The sequence below is a fragment of the Bombina bombina genome, chromosome 7 (genome assembly GCF_027579735.1).
Source record: "Bombina bombina isolate aBomBom1 chromosome 7, aBomBom1.pri, whole genome shotgun sequence".
Taxonomy (NCBI): domain Eukaryota; kingdom Metazoa; phylum Chordata; class Amphibia; order Anura; family Bombinatoridae; genus Bombina; species Bombina bombina.
Window position 1 is genome coordinate 343726594 of NC_069505.1, and position 15007 is coordinate 343741600.

Here is a 15007-nt window from a genome sequence, read left to right on the forward strand (position 1 = left end):
TTAATTGGTAGTAGGCTTTCGAGCCTATACAGCTTGGAGTAAGACAACATGCATAAAGAGGATGATGTGGTCAAAATACTCATTTGCCTAATAATTCTGCACTCACTGTATATATATATATATATATATATATATATATATATATATATATATATATATATATATATATATATAGATAGATATACATATATACACATATACACATCACATAAATACACCACACACACACATATATATATATATATATATATATGATATATATATGATAGATAGATAGATAGATAGATAGATATATAGATAGATAGATATACATATATACACATCACATAAATACACCACACACACACACACACATATATATATATATAGATAGAGCATACATGTTTAACCCCATGGAACATTCTACCTTATATGGCTTCGTGCAGTCTCCCCTTTTACGCAATCAAGGATCGGACTGGGGGCGTGCCAAGCAACATAGGCAGTTCCCCATCATCCGATCCCAGCCTTGAAATCGCATGATCACATCGACGATTGCATTTTTTACAGCAAGTGTTTATATGGGAACTTCGTTCTGATATTACTACTTGATGTCGACACAAAGGAGTTAAATAATTTTCCAATTTACTTCAATTATCAATTTTTTTTATCAAATTCATTCTCTTGTTATCCTATATTGAAGGGGCAGCAATGCAATAATAGCTGGACACATTGGCAAGCCAATGGCAAGAGGCATATATGTAAAGTCATCAATCAGTAGTTAGCTCCCAACTCCTGAGTCTACATAGGAATGATTTTCAACAAAGAATAGCAAGAGAACAAAGCAAATTGGAAAATAGAAGTAAATTGGAAAGTTCCTTAAAGGGACACTGAACCCAATTTTTTTTATTTCATTATTCAGATAGAGCATGAAATTTTAAGCAACTTTCTAATTTACTTCTATTATCAATTTTTCTTTGTTCTCTTGCCATCTTTATTTTAAAAGCAGGAATGTAAATCTTAGCAGCCAGCCCATTTTAGGTTCAGCACCATGGATAGCGCTTGCTTATTGGAGGCTTACATTTACCCACCAATAAGCAAGCATAACCCAGGTTCTCAAACAAAAATGGGCCGGCTCCTATGCCTGACATTCATGCTTTTTTTTAAAAGATAGCAAGAGAACGAAAAAAAAATTGATAATAGGAGTAAATTAGAAAGTTGCTTAAAATTGCATTCTCTATCTGAATCATGAAAGACAAAAAAAAAAAAGTTTCATGTCTTTAATAAGCAGTGAATTATAAAATTCTTGCTGATCACATCCAAGCCCCTATGTCTCTATAATATATTTCAATTTCAATGTTGCAAAACTGTACCTTGTTTAAAGGGACAGGAAACCCCCAAATTTTCTTTTATGATTTGGATAGAACATACATCTTAAAAAACAACTTTCCAATTTACTTCCATGATCAAATTTGCTTTGTTCTTTTGTTATCCTTTGCTGAAGGAACCGCATTGCGCTACTAGCATCAGCTGAACACATCTATTTAGCCAATCACAAGAGACAAATGTGTGCAGGCACCAATTAGCAGTTAGCTCCCACTAGTGTAGGATATGTGCATTTTTTATTTCAACAAGGGATACTAAGAGAAAAAAGCACAGTTGAAAATAAAAGTGAATTTAAAAGTTTATTAAAATGACATGAAAGCCTGAAAGTTTAATTTTGACTTACCTATCCCTTTAAAGACACATAAAAAAAATCAATAGTACAATAATGCACTTTAAAGGGAACGGCAAAACAAACGTTAACTGGCTTAGACAGAACATGCAATTTTAAAAGACTTTTCAATTTACTTCTATTATCAAATTTATTTTGTTCTCTTGTAATTCTTTGTTGAAAAGCATACCTAGGTAGTCTAACTAGCTGGTTATTGGTGGCTATATATGCCTTTTGTCATTGGCTCACCACAAGGTCAGCTAGCTCCCAGTAATGCATTTCTGTTATGGAGCTGACTAACTACATTTATCCCTTTTCCATAGGAATTAAACACATATTTATATATATTCAACACTTTGTTTTATAGTCATATAAAGCTCGGTGAGTGCCTCAGCTGCTGATTGGTGGGCATGAGCTTGTGTACAAGCTTGATCAAGAGAAAGCTAAACAAATAATAATAATAATCCATCTCTTGTTTAAGCATCAAATCAGCACCAGGTGTGTCAATCTTAAAGGGACATGAAACCAAATTTTTTTATATTTTATTATTCAGAGTGTGTGTAATTTAAGCAACTTTCCAATTTACTTCTTTTACCTAATCTGTTTCTTTTCCTGGAATGAAAAGCATATCTAGGTAGGGTCGGGATCTGCTGATTGGTGGTTGCATATATATATATATATATATATATGCCTCATGTTATTGTCTCATCCATGTTCATTGCTGTTTCTTCAACAAAGGATATCAAGAAAATGAAACAATTTAGATAATAGAAGTGAATTGGAGAATTGTTTAAACTTGTATTCTCTAAATTAAGAAAGAAAATGTTTGGGTTTCATGTCCCTTTAAAGGGACAGTCTAGGCCAAAATAAACTTTCATGATTCAGATAGAGCATGTAATTTTAAACAATTTTCCAATTTACTTTTATCACCAATTTTGCTTTGTTCTCTTGGCATTCTTAGTTGAAAGCTTAATCTAGGAGGTTCATATGCTAATCTCTTAGACCTTGAAGGCCACCTCTTTTCAGAATGCATTTGAACAGTTTTTCACCACTAGAGGGTGTTAGTTCACATATTTCATATAGATAACACTGTGCTCGTGCACATGAAGTTATCTGGGAGCAGGCTGAAATAAAGGGGCAGTTTGCAGAGGCTTAGATACAAGATAATCACAGAGGTTAAAAGTATTTATTATAACTGTGTTTGTTATGCAAAACTGGGGAATGGGTAATAAAGGGATTATCTATCTTTTAAAACAATACAAATTCTGGTGTAGACTGTCCCTTTAAAGCAGGGCTCGACAAACCCAGGAGCCAGGAAGCCACTGGCTCCTAGAATTGTACCCCTAGCTCCTAACTTACTGGGTTATTCTCCAAATATCTGTCAACAAATACTATGGTCTGGCTTCTAAAAGCTTTTTTATATCCATTTAACACTTTTTCTTCACTCTATTGATATCTTTATTTGAAAAGCATGAATGAAATCTTAGGAGCTGGCCTATTTTAGGTTCAGCACCTGGGTACCGCTTGCTGATTGGTGGCTAAATGTAGCCACCAATCAGCAAGCGCTATCCAGGGTTATGAACCAAAAATGGGCCGGCTTCTAAGCTTTCATTGCTGCTTTTTCAAATAAAGATACCAAGAGAACAAAGAAAAATTGATAATAGAAGTAAATTAGAAAGTTGCTTAAAATTGCATGCTCTATCTGAATCATAAAATAAAAGATATGGGTTTATTATCCCTTTAAATACACAGTCAGAGCATTTTATTACTGCGCTGTTCATTGCATATAACAGACCAATTCTCTTTGCTGTTTTATTTCCCTATAATTTGGAATATTTCTATTCAGTGTGTTTATAATGCATCATATGAAAGAGAAAGTAAACTCACAATTAATTGTATTAGAGTTCATGCTTCATGTTAATTCCATTATTTTACAATGAAAGTCTACAGATCACGTTTGATTGGAGTAGGTACGGGTTAGAACTACACTAGCTTCCATAGCAACACGCTGTTACCATAAAAGTAACAGGCACAGCTGGGTTTCTCTTGTTTTTTTCATTTTGAGGACGTCTGCTGGATAGTGATAAATCAGGTTTTAAGGTGGAAAAAAGAACCAGCATGCACCACAATCACTTGTGCATTAAAGGGATAGTAAACCCCAACATTTTCTTTTATGATTCAGATAGAACGTACAATTTCAAACAACTTTCCAATTTAATTCTATTATCAAATTTTCATCATTCTCTTGTTATACATTGTTGAAATGACAGCATTGCACTACTGACAGGAAGCTGAAAACAGGGCCGGATTGGTCCGCCGGGATACTGGGAAAAATCCCGGTGGGCTGGGCCATTAGGACCAATTGGTGGGCCGGCAGCTGCAGCGTGCACCGCACCGGGCGAGCAGCAGAGGAGAGCACAGTCAGTCACTACCTTCATTAAAATCATCATAGGTAAGTGAGACTGAGACTGTGACTGAGCGGCCTCTCTCAGTCCCAGTTAGAATATCCCCATTGTCCTTTGCGTACTAAGGTTTCCTTAGCTGACACTGTATATACCCCACAGACAGCTTAGTCGCCCTCCCAAGCACCAGCGTCCAGCCTCTCCTACCCCACACACGCTCCGCACGCCTCCAGTAGTAGTAGAGTAAGGCTGCACACCCCACTGAGTGCTGTGCGGCCAGGTGGGGGGAGATAGTAGTGCAGACCGCCGTGGGTTCCAGGCCTAGCTAGCGCTGTGTGATGAGGGGCCGGTGCAAACAGCTGCAAACTTTGCGCTCTAATCCATATTCAGCACTCTTCCTCCCCTATATGCCTGGATCACCACCTCCTCACTACACCGCCGCACTGCACCGGCTGACACAGGGTGGGCATTTCTAATTTTGATCTTTTATATTTCTGGCTGCTTAATTGTTGGGGTTATTATGCATTATATACATTGTTAGCAGACGGGTGCTGTGATTGAGTTAGCCAATTAACCTCTTCATTGCCGAAACAGCCATGCTATTGTAAAGTATCAGCATTTAGATTTAGCATATGTAGGCCTGCTGCTACTGACTGCCATTTTGGTCACAGGAAGGCAATTCAGTAAAATACATTATGGTTGGTATTTAATGTATTATTATACCTAGGTTACAATACTACCTAGGTTTGCAGACTTTTTATTAAAAACACTTTCAGTCTGTATTACATATCCACCCTATTGTTCCATTAAGTTGTATTTTATCCAAATAATACATTCTTTGCTGTTTAGTGCACTTATACTGAGTCTGCAGCATTATTTCTGGAAAGTTTCAGAATTTGTATGGACTGGGCTGAAGGGGGCGTGGCTGGGCTGAAGGGGGCGTGGCTGGGCTGGTCTATAAAAATTTCCAGGGCCGGTCTGATTTCCCAGTCCGGCCCTGGCTGAAAATATCTATTTAGCCAATCACAAGAGATAAATGTGTGCAGGCACCAATTAGCAGCAGCTCCTACTAGTGTATGGTATGTGCCTATTCATTTTCTAACAAGGGATACTAAGAGAACGAAGCACATTTGAAAATAGAAGTGAATTTAAAAGTGTCTTAAAATGACATGCTCTATCTGACTCATGCAAGTTTAATTTTGACTTTCCTATCCCTTTAAGTAGCAAGAAAAAAAAATGCATCAAAACATGATCACAGCTACTTATTGTCAATAACTTCTACAAAGTTTCATGTACTAAAAAAAAAAAAAAATTTGGAATCAGTTTTTTTATCTATATAACGGTACTTTTTATTTTTAAATGGAAACTCATTTTTTTCATTGTTGCATCAGGACTTTTTTAAATTTATGTTTTCAATATTTTTTAACATAAAAAAATAATTATCTGTTTTTATGCTCGTTGAAATTATCAATCTACTATAAGAACTGTGGGAGTTTTTCTTATCAGCCAATCAGCTTCGATCCCACAGATAAGTTTTGCACAAACACACACACTTCTTGTTCGTTTCAAAAGTCAATGAGTCCATGAGCCAATGAAAAGAGGCATTTATGTACGTGCAGCCACCAATCAGCAACTACCTCCCAGGAGTGCCTGAGCATACCTAGGTATGTTTGTCGAGTAAAGATACCAAGATAATGAAGCATATTAAATAATAGTTAATTGGAAAGTTATTTAAAACTACACACTTCATGTCTGAATCATGAAAAAAAAACATTTTGGGTTTTGAGTACCTTTAACCTTTTTTAATGCAAAAACAAATAATTTTAACATGTTTAGTGAGTTTTTATATGCATAAAATATACTGTATATATATATATATATATATATATATATATATATATATATATATATATATATATATATATATATATATAAATGTACCTTTAAGTTTACATTCATGCAATATGCATTTTTACTGTCAGATAGATCTACCACACCAAAAGACACCAGACTTGGATCAGCTTTAGAAGTGCAATTTGTTGGCATGAAATCATAGCATATATACGTACATTCAAGACCAATGTTTAAAGAATTAGGGCTCTGGAATAATAAGCTCTCGAAATGTTTCAGTGATCTGTAATGGGCACCCCAAGGCAGGGCAATAGGGGACACTGCCCTGGGCCCTGTGCATTGGGAGCCCCGCACTGTCATCAGGGGTGAGGGTATGAGACGGCGCAATGTACATGCTGTATTATGAAGAAATAAGTGTTTATAGTATCAGGAGGTGTAATATTAAAGGGACACTGAACCCAATTTTTTTCTTTCATGATTCAGATAGAGCAAGAAATTTTAAATAACTTTCAAATTTATTCCTATTATCAAATTTTCTTTATTCTCTTGGTATCTTTATTTGAAATGCAAGAATGTAAGTTTAGATGCCGGCCCATTTTTGGTGAATCCTTGCTGATTGGTGGATAAATTCATCCACCAATCAAAAAGTGCTGTCCAGAGTACTGAACCAAGAAAAAAAGCTTAGATGCCTTCTTTTTCAAATAAAGATAGCAAGAGAACAAAGAAAAAATGATAATAGGAGTACATTAGAAAGTTGCTTAAAATTGCATGCTCTATCTGAATTACAAAAGAAAAAAATTGGGTTCAGTGTCCCTTTAAGTGTTATTCTTTATAGAGAACAAACAGAGCGTTGGAACAGGGTGCTCCATACAGTGGGCAGAACAAATAGGGGAGGAGAATAAGGGGGTGGGCTGAGGGGCTCTACAAATTTGTTGTGTCCTGCAAATACTAAAGGTGACCCTGGCTGAGGGGCAGAATCTGGGTGGGAATATGAATATATATTTTTCATTTAAAGAGACACCAAAGTCACATTCTTTTCTTTCTTGATTCAGATAGAGCACAAGATTTAAAAAGGTTTCCAGTTTACTTATATTATCAAATTGCACGCAATATTTTTATATACTCACTGAGACAGCAGCTCCTACTGAGCACGTGCAAGAGTTCACAGTATATACATTTATGAGTCTGTCATTAGCTGATAGCTGTCACATGACATAGGGGCAAGCAAATGGAGGAAATTTCAAATTTAACCAAAAAAATAAATACAAATCTACTGCTCATTTGAAATTCAGAGCAAGTGCTATTGCATTAACTTTTTACTATGCATTTGTTGATTATGCAACTGTTCTGAATTTAAAGAGATACTAAACACTTTTTTTTCTTTCATAATTCAGATAGAGCATGCAATTAAAAGCAAATTTCTAATTTACTCCTATGATCAATTTTTCTTCGTTCTCTTGCTATCTTTATTTGAAAAGCAGCCACCAATTAGCAAGCGCAACCCAGGTGCAAAACCAAAAATGGGCCGGCTTCCAAGCTTTGCATTCCTGCTTTTTAAATGAAGAAAAATTGATAATAGGAGTAAATTAGAAATGTGTGTTTAGTATCCCTTTAATGGACCTTTAAACATTTTATTGCATAAATTGAAGTAAACACTATGAAGTCTAAATTGTCTGAGTTGTTGTTTAGTTAGATTGAAGGGAAGAATAAAGGAAAACGAAAAACACAAGGCCACGTACAGGGAATTTAAATGTTCAGTCCAAACGGAGCCAATTATGCCCTATGGTAGTTGACCAAGTAGAACCCAGACACTCGTCTAGGCCCAGTTCTTCCCATAAATCTGTATTAATTAAAGGCTCCATTTCATTCTATATAGTAGAGCATTATCACTTTGGACATTCTTCCAAAAAAATATACAAAAATAACAATCAGCAGCAATAAAGATTTGAAGTTTACAAACAGCTGATCTTTAAATTTTGATGCAAGTAGATAAAAAGGTTGTGTAATTTACTGGAAATGTTATTTGATTAGTGCAAGGAACTGTATTAAAAATTATGATACTAAGGAGCTTAGGAAATAGTAAATATTTTGTAGTCACTGGATATTTTTTTGTAAAAAAATAGGAGCCAAAATTGAGTCATGGATCACCGGATCCAGGGATTATGCACACTAAACAGCTTGTAATTACAAAACATTTCTGTTGTTATGCTATAGAATAACATGTCTGCAAAGTCTAAACTGTTTAAAAAAATAAATCTTGTTTGCTGCCATTGTTTTTAATACTGAAACTCCACCTATCAATTGCCATATTTAGAGGAGCCAATCAGGGCTTGAGTCTTCAGACAATAAGGCTAGTTAAAGTCATAATATTATTAACTGTGTTGTTTTGCAGCTATCTCCTAGAGTAGGGTTAGCTTTGAGATGTCTGCAGTGTGCATTTAGGAGAGTAAATAAAGTTGTTTTATTGCACACAACTAAATATTGTATATAAAAAATCTCAAGGTGTTTACTGTCCCTTTAAGTATTATTAAAAAGATTATGGCTTTCTGACTATATAATGCTCTTTTAAAGATGATATGAGCTGAGATTGAAATCCTGTACTGTCTAGTTTTTACAGACATACAGCTTGCACTGTACTGATTAACTCATGATTATCAGCCCACAAACATATATCAGATTAACAAGAAGCTACACATTGCACAATAAAGTCATTAATTGGTTGCAATCATCTAAGAGTAGAAGCGGAAGATATGATTTTTGACAGGGTACTCACTACAAAATATTATTGATTGACCTATCAGTTGACACTGAGAAGGCCCCCTTAAGCATTTGCCTACATTGTCCAAAAATAAATTTTGTGCTCTCTCTCTCTCTCTCTCTCTCTCTCTCTCTCTCTCTCTCTCTCTCTCTCTCTCTCTCTCTATATATATATATATATATATATATATATATATATATATATATATATATATATATATATATATATTTATTTATCAAGAAATAAACAGAGGGGAAGAAAATGCTGGTACAGATCTGAATATCAGAAGACTATGTAGGGTCTTCATATATTTGCCTGAAAGGCTAGTGGTGCAGACCCTTAATATCAAATGTCATGAAATTGGTAGAGGAGAATAGACAAGAACAAAATCTTGTTTCAAAAAGACAGGGAATTCAGCACTCTTTTAAAAAAAAAAATAGCAAAGGATTCTGTATGTAGAATTCTTTATCTACATTTATGAACTTTTATACTTACATGTTTTTGCTTGCCAACATATTTTGAGATCTTTACATGTTGCGAGACTTGTGGTATGGCCACAGAGTAGAATGTCACTGACTTACAATGAATAAACTGTTTTTGTATTTTCAAAGCTATTTTAAGAGCTTTGCTATTATTTTTTTAAAAGAGTGCTGAATTCCCTGTCTTTTTGAAACAAGATTTCGTATATATATATATATATATATATATATATATCTTTGAAATTTTCAGTGGTCCCAGACGACTTACAAATTTGATGTTTTCCTATCTTTAACATTGAGTAGACTACTAACTTTTCCCACTGGGCTATTAGCTTTTAACTCCTGAATAGTAAACCATATTTTTCCACCCATGTTACTATATATATATATATAGCCAAAAATTCGAAAGGGATATGCACTCTCACCACCTTCCAACATCTGCCTGGGTGCTCTGTAGGAATAACAGTGAAGTAGATAAAAGGAAGCACTCACTGGACTTCAGCAATCTGTGAACCAAAGCAATTTATTTGTGACGTTTCGGACCATAAACGTCCCTTCCTCTAACAACCATAAACTGCAAACAGACTAATAAAGGCCTGTAAACCCCTCCCCTAGTGAGGCCACCAATCACTGGAGACCGTGTGCAAACATGTCAAGGTCTGTACCAACTGGCAGACAAAAACATACTTAAATGTTCTCATGTAAAATAAATATTGTATACAAAGTGCAATATTCATGTGTTTAATATCAATACGAGTGTAAATGTAGGGAGGAATCCCACCTGTTTGGATTATGTTTTGTGATGACAGGTGGGATTCCTCCCTACATTTACACTCATATTGATATTAAACACATGAATATTGCACTTTGTATACAATATTTATTTTACATGAGAACATTTAGGTATGTTTTTGTCTGCCAGATGGTACAGACCTTGACATGTTTGCACACGGTCTCCAGTGATTGGTGGCCTCACTAGGGGAGGGGTTTACAGGCCTTTATTAGTCTGTTTGCAGTTTCTGGTTGTTAGAGGAAGGGACGTTTATGGTCCCGAAACGTCACAAATAAATTGCTTTGGTTCACAGATTGCTGAAGTCCAGTGAGTGCTTCCTTTCATCTACTTATATATATATATAAATCATCAATATATTGAATTGCTGATTTATTTTCCTTAAACGTTTTATAGGGGGTTACATTTTCAGCTTAATGTCCCATCAAACAAGCAAATTGTCAAATGGTTAAAATGATATTAGGCAATAATTATAGCAAAAAAAAAATAACACTCACCTCCTCTTTGTACCAACAGGGTAACTTCACTTCCTTTAGGACATTCGATCAATAAATCCACAACTTGATTATGAGTAAGGTTCTGAACATTCTTCTTATTCACTTCGACTATAAGGTCCCCTTCTTTGAGGCCACGACATCTGGGGCTATCTACAATCTGCTTCACTCTCTGACCTCCACCTCCAGGGCTGTCTGCTATAGTAAAGCCAAATCCCATTGGTCCTTTAACTATATGTATAGTTATAAGTTCAGGTTGTGTTGCTATAGAGGATGCCAAGGAGACAGTATCATTAGGGTAACCATGGGAACCATTTGAAGAAACATCAGCTGGGCTGCTTGGCCTTGGCTCCTTTAAGTTATTGGCTTTTCTAGTTTTGCTGCTGTTGCTGGAAGGGGAATCATAATTTTCTTGCCCATTAACAATGATAGGGTCTTTGTCCAAAATTGCAACAGATGTTACTAAACTTGTATTGGGGTCATCAGGATCAAAAGGAAGAGGATAACCTCGGCAAAGTTCAAGGGCAACACATTCACCGATTGGTATTGACTGGAAGATCTTCACAACTTGAGCATGGGTGTACCCAAGTACACAAATATCGTTCACACTAACAATAACATCTCCTACAAATACAAACACATAAAACAGACAAAATCATTGTATTTATCTGACAATTCATGACTGATGTTTTGAGCAATAAATATAATATTTTAAAGGGACAGTCATCCTAAAGTCTTACATTAAGCTGCAAATATCTTCCTGCACCCTAATATATCCTGCAGCAGTAACAGTAAGAAAGCTATCTTAAAATGACTATTGTTTCTGGGCCCTACAAAATGGCTGCCAAGCTCCGCCCACTGTTGACATCACGATCTGACTTTAAAGGGACATAAAACAGGTTGAGATATGTGCTTATCCTAAAAGGGCTAATTAAGTAAAAAATGTTTGCATAAAAAAAGATGTTTACAAATTGCTGGCAAGTATTTTAAAATAATTTGCAAAAATACTTAAATAGCCATGCTGTCTGGAGCAGTCTACTCCACCCCCCTTGTCAGTGTTTAGACACAGGAATTGTATTTCAACTAAGTTCACAGCATATATGCATGCTCCAGCAGATAATCCCTATGCACTTTTGCATTCTAACAAAACAACAATAGATATAGATACAGCCATAGAAGGAAATGTGTGGGGGGAGTTAGAGCTTTACAATTTAGAAACTTAAAAGAAAGGGTTAATGGTGAGGCACTGCAGTATACATTTGCATGTAAAGTAATTAAAGCACATATTATATTTTATCTCTATCCCAACTTATTTTATGTCACTTTAAGATGACTAAGGTGAAGACTGTCCCTTTAAGTAACTTTTAAATTTGTATAAGCAATATACTTTATAAATGTTTAAAGTGATTTAAAAAAACATATGTGCAAAATATATAGAGGCTTAATAATTTATGGGAAATGAGACCCAATTTTTTTCTCTTGTGATTCAGAAAACATACAATTTAAAAAAAAAAAAGTTTCTTAAAGGGACAGTCTAGTCAAAATTAAACTTTCATTATTCAGATAGGACATGTAATTTAAATCAACTTTTCAATTTACTTTTATCATCAAATTTGCTTTTTTTCTCTTGGTATTCTTAGTTGAAACTAAACCTAGGTAGGCTCACCCATGTGCATTGCTTTTTCTTCAACAAAGGATATATGAAGAATTAATCAAATTAGATAATAGAAGTAAATTGGAATCTTGTTTTAAATTGTATGTTTTACTAAAATTTAAACAACAATATTGGGTTTCATATTCCTTTAATGCTTTATAGCTATATAGTATTCTCTTAAAATAACTGTAGTAAGTCCCTTTTCTGTAAAGAAACATTCTAAATAAGTCCACTAAGGGGCGCCAAATGTTTAGACACATTTATTAAAAATAATGATGGCAGCATTAATTTGTTATAAATAAATGTGAAACACTATCCAAATATTCAACATTCATTATTGCAAAATAAAAAAAAGTAATTTCTGCTTCTATTGAATGTGACTTTTGCATATAAAATGTAGCAATCAAAATGTTGATTCTCTTCCTGTGTAAGTCTAGGGGAATCAATATTTCATTGCAGTACTCAAACATTAACATTCCATTATTTGATCTTCAAATTAATTATTCAAATGTAAACATTGAGACTTCAAATATATTTAATAGTAGAATTTTGCTTTTTAGAAACATTCAAATGACAGAGCAATTATTTATGGAAACATTTGTTTTACAATTTAAAGGTAATAATTGCATGATACTCCCATTCCTAGTTCCTATTTCTATAAACAAATCATAGTTGTTTTGTACTTTCTTTGGTATTTCGATAGTCTGTACCACCCTCAGTTCAAGAAAGATTTCAAATTACAAAGGCGTTACCTTTCAAAGCAGATTAAATCCTTCTGATAAGTGCCCATTACAAATGAACACTATATGCTAGCAGGTTGTTTTCAATGACATAACCACCTCTCTATTTCTAAAGTAACTAAAAAAGTTCAGTGGTGCAGAGCTCACATTATTTAGAAGTGGTTATATAAATATAGTTTACAGGGTTTAAGTAAAGCTTTAAGGGACAGTATACACACATTTTCATATAACTGCATGTAATAGACACTGCTATAAAGAATAATATGCACAGATACTGATATAAAAATCCAGTATAAAACCTTTAAAAAAACTTACTTAGAAGCTTCCAGTTTAGCTCTGTATAAAAGGTTACTGGAACACCCACTGCAAGTGGGAAATAGGACACTCCCCCTCCCCTTTCCTTTGCATATGAAAAGACCCTTTACACAAACAGGAGCAAGCTGGAGCAGGTATCTGTCGGTATTCTCCTAAAACTTTGGGGCTTGGTTAGGAGTCTGAAAATCAGCGCAATGTTATTTAAAAATAAGCAAAACTATACATTTAAAAAACAAAACAAAAAAACTGTATGGGCTATATAAAAGGATCATCTACAAAACATATATGCAAAGAAAAAATCTAGTGTATAATGTCCCTTTAAAGGGATATTGTACCCTAGATTTTTCTTTGCATACATGTTTTGTAGATGATCCATTTGTATAGACTGGAAGCTTTTAAGTAAGTCTTTAAAAGGTTTTAATACTGGACTTTTATATCAGTATCTGTGCATATTCTTCTTTATAGTAGTGTCTGTTACAAGCACTTATATGACAATTGGTGTTTACTATCACTTTAAGTTTTTTGTGAAGGGACATGATAGACAGACAAGAGAGAGAGAGATAGATAGATAGAGATAAATAGATAGATAAGTAGATGAGATAGCTAGATGATAGACAGATAGATATGAGAGAGATAGATAGATGATAAATAGATACTAAATAGATGATACAAAGAAAGAGATAGATGGAGAAAGAGATAGATTAAATAGATTAGATGAGAGAGATAAAGATATATATATACTGTGTGTATATATATATATATATATATATATATATACACACACACACACACACACACACACAGAGAGAGAGATAGGGGGAGAGAAATATATATAGAGATAGATACGTAGATGAGATAGCTAGATGATAGATAGATCAGATAGATGAAGAGAGATACAATAGATCAGATAGATGAGAGAGATAAATAAAGATATATGTATATATATATGAGAGAGAGAGAGAGAGAGAGAGAGAGAGAGGTATAGATAGAAAGATAGATAGAGAGTTAGTTAGATAGAGATAGAGAGAGAGAGAGAGAGAGATAGAGAGATATAGTTAGATAGAGAGCTAGATAGAGAGAAAGATAGAGAGAAAGATATTGAGATTAGATAGATGAGAGAGATTAGATAGACAAATGAGAGAGATTAGATAGATAGATAGATAGATAGACGAGAGAGATTAGATAGATAGATGAGAGAGATTAGATAGATGAGAGAATTAGATAGATGAGAGAAATAGATGAGATAAATAAAGAGAGATAGAGAGATAAATAGATAAGATCGATATACACACAGATACATACAAACTCATGCATGACTAGTAGCATAGTGTAAATCAGCCTTTGAGTATTGCAAAAAAACAGAAAATAAATGTTTTAAAACCATTTAAAATGGCCACTTTATTAATGAGATTTAAAAATTCAAAATTATATTTCAATGGTTCAGATACAGCATGCAATTTTAACAGTCTTGTCAATTGAATTATATTATCAGTTTACTTTGTTCTCTTGTTATCCTAGTTTGAAAAGCATATCTAGGAAGTTTCTGGAGCAGTAATATAGTACTGGGAGCTAGCTACTGACTAGTGGCTATGCACAGAGTCTCTTGTCTTTGGCTCACCAGATGTGTTAAACTATCTCCCAGTAATGCATTGCTGCTCTGGAGCTGTTTAACCCACTGAAGGGGATTAAAATACAGTTATAAATAAGCAATAGTGCAAAAAAATAAAATGCTGTAACTTTTTTTTTTTTTTATACTGCTGTGTCCCTTTTAATGATTTGCAAAACTATGTTAAACTCTGGTGAGTATCTTTATATTATGTACCTTGAGTATAAC

General features: G+C 34.3%; 1 protein-coding gene across 9 annotated transcripts in view; it reads right to left on the reverse strand.

The window, feature by feature from the left end:
• MAGI1 (membrane associated guanylate kinase, WW and PDZ domain containing 1) overlaps positions 1 to 15007 on the reverse strand; it is a 1010133-nt gene that overhangs the window by 129865 nt on the left and 865261 nt on the right. For all 9 annotated transcript variants that reach the window (XM_053721007.1, XM_053721010.1, XM_053721009.1 and 6 more), the window contains one exon: positions 10468 to 11088. In XM_053721007.1, coding sequence (XP_053576982.1) covers positions 10468 to 11088 — 621 coding nt within the window. The remainder of the gene's footprint in view (positions 1 to 10467; positions 11089 to 15007) is intronic.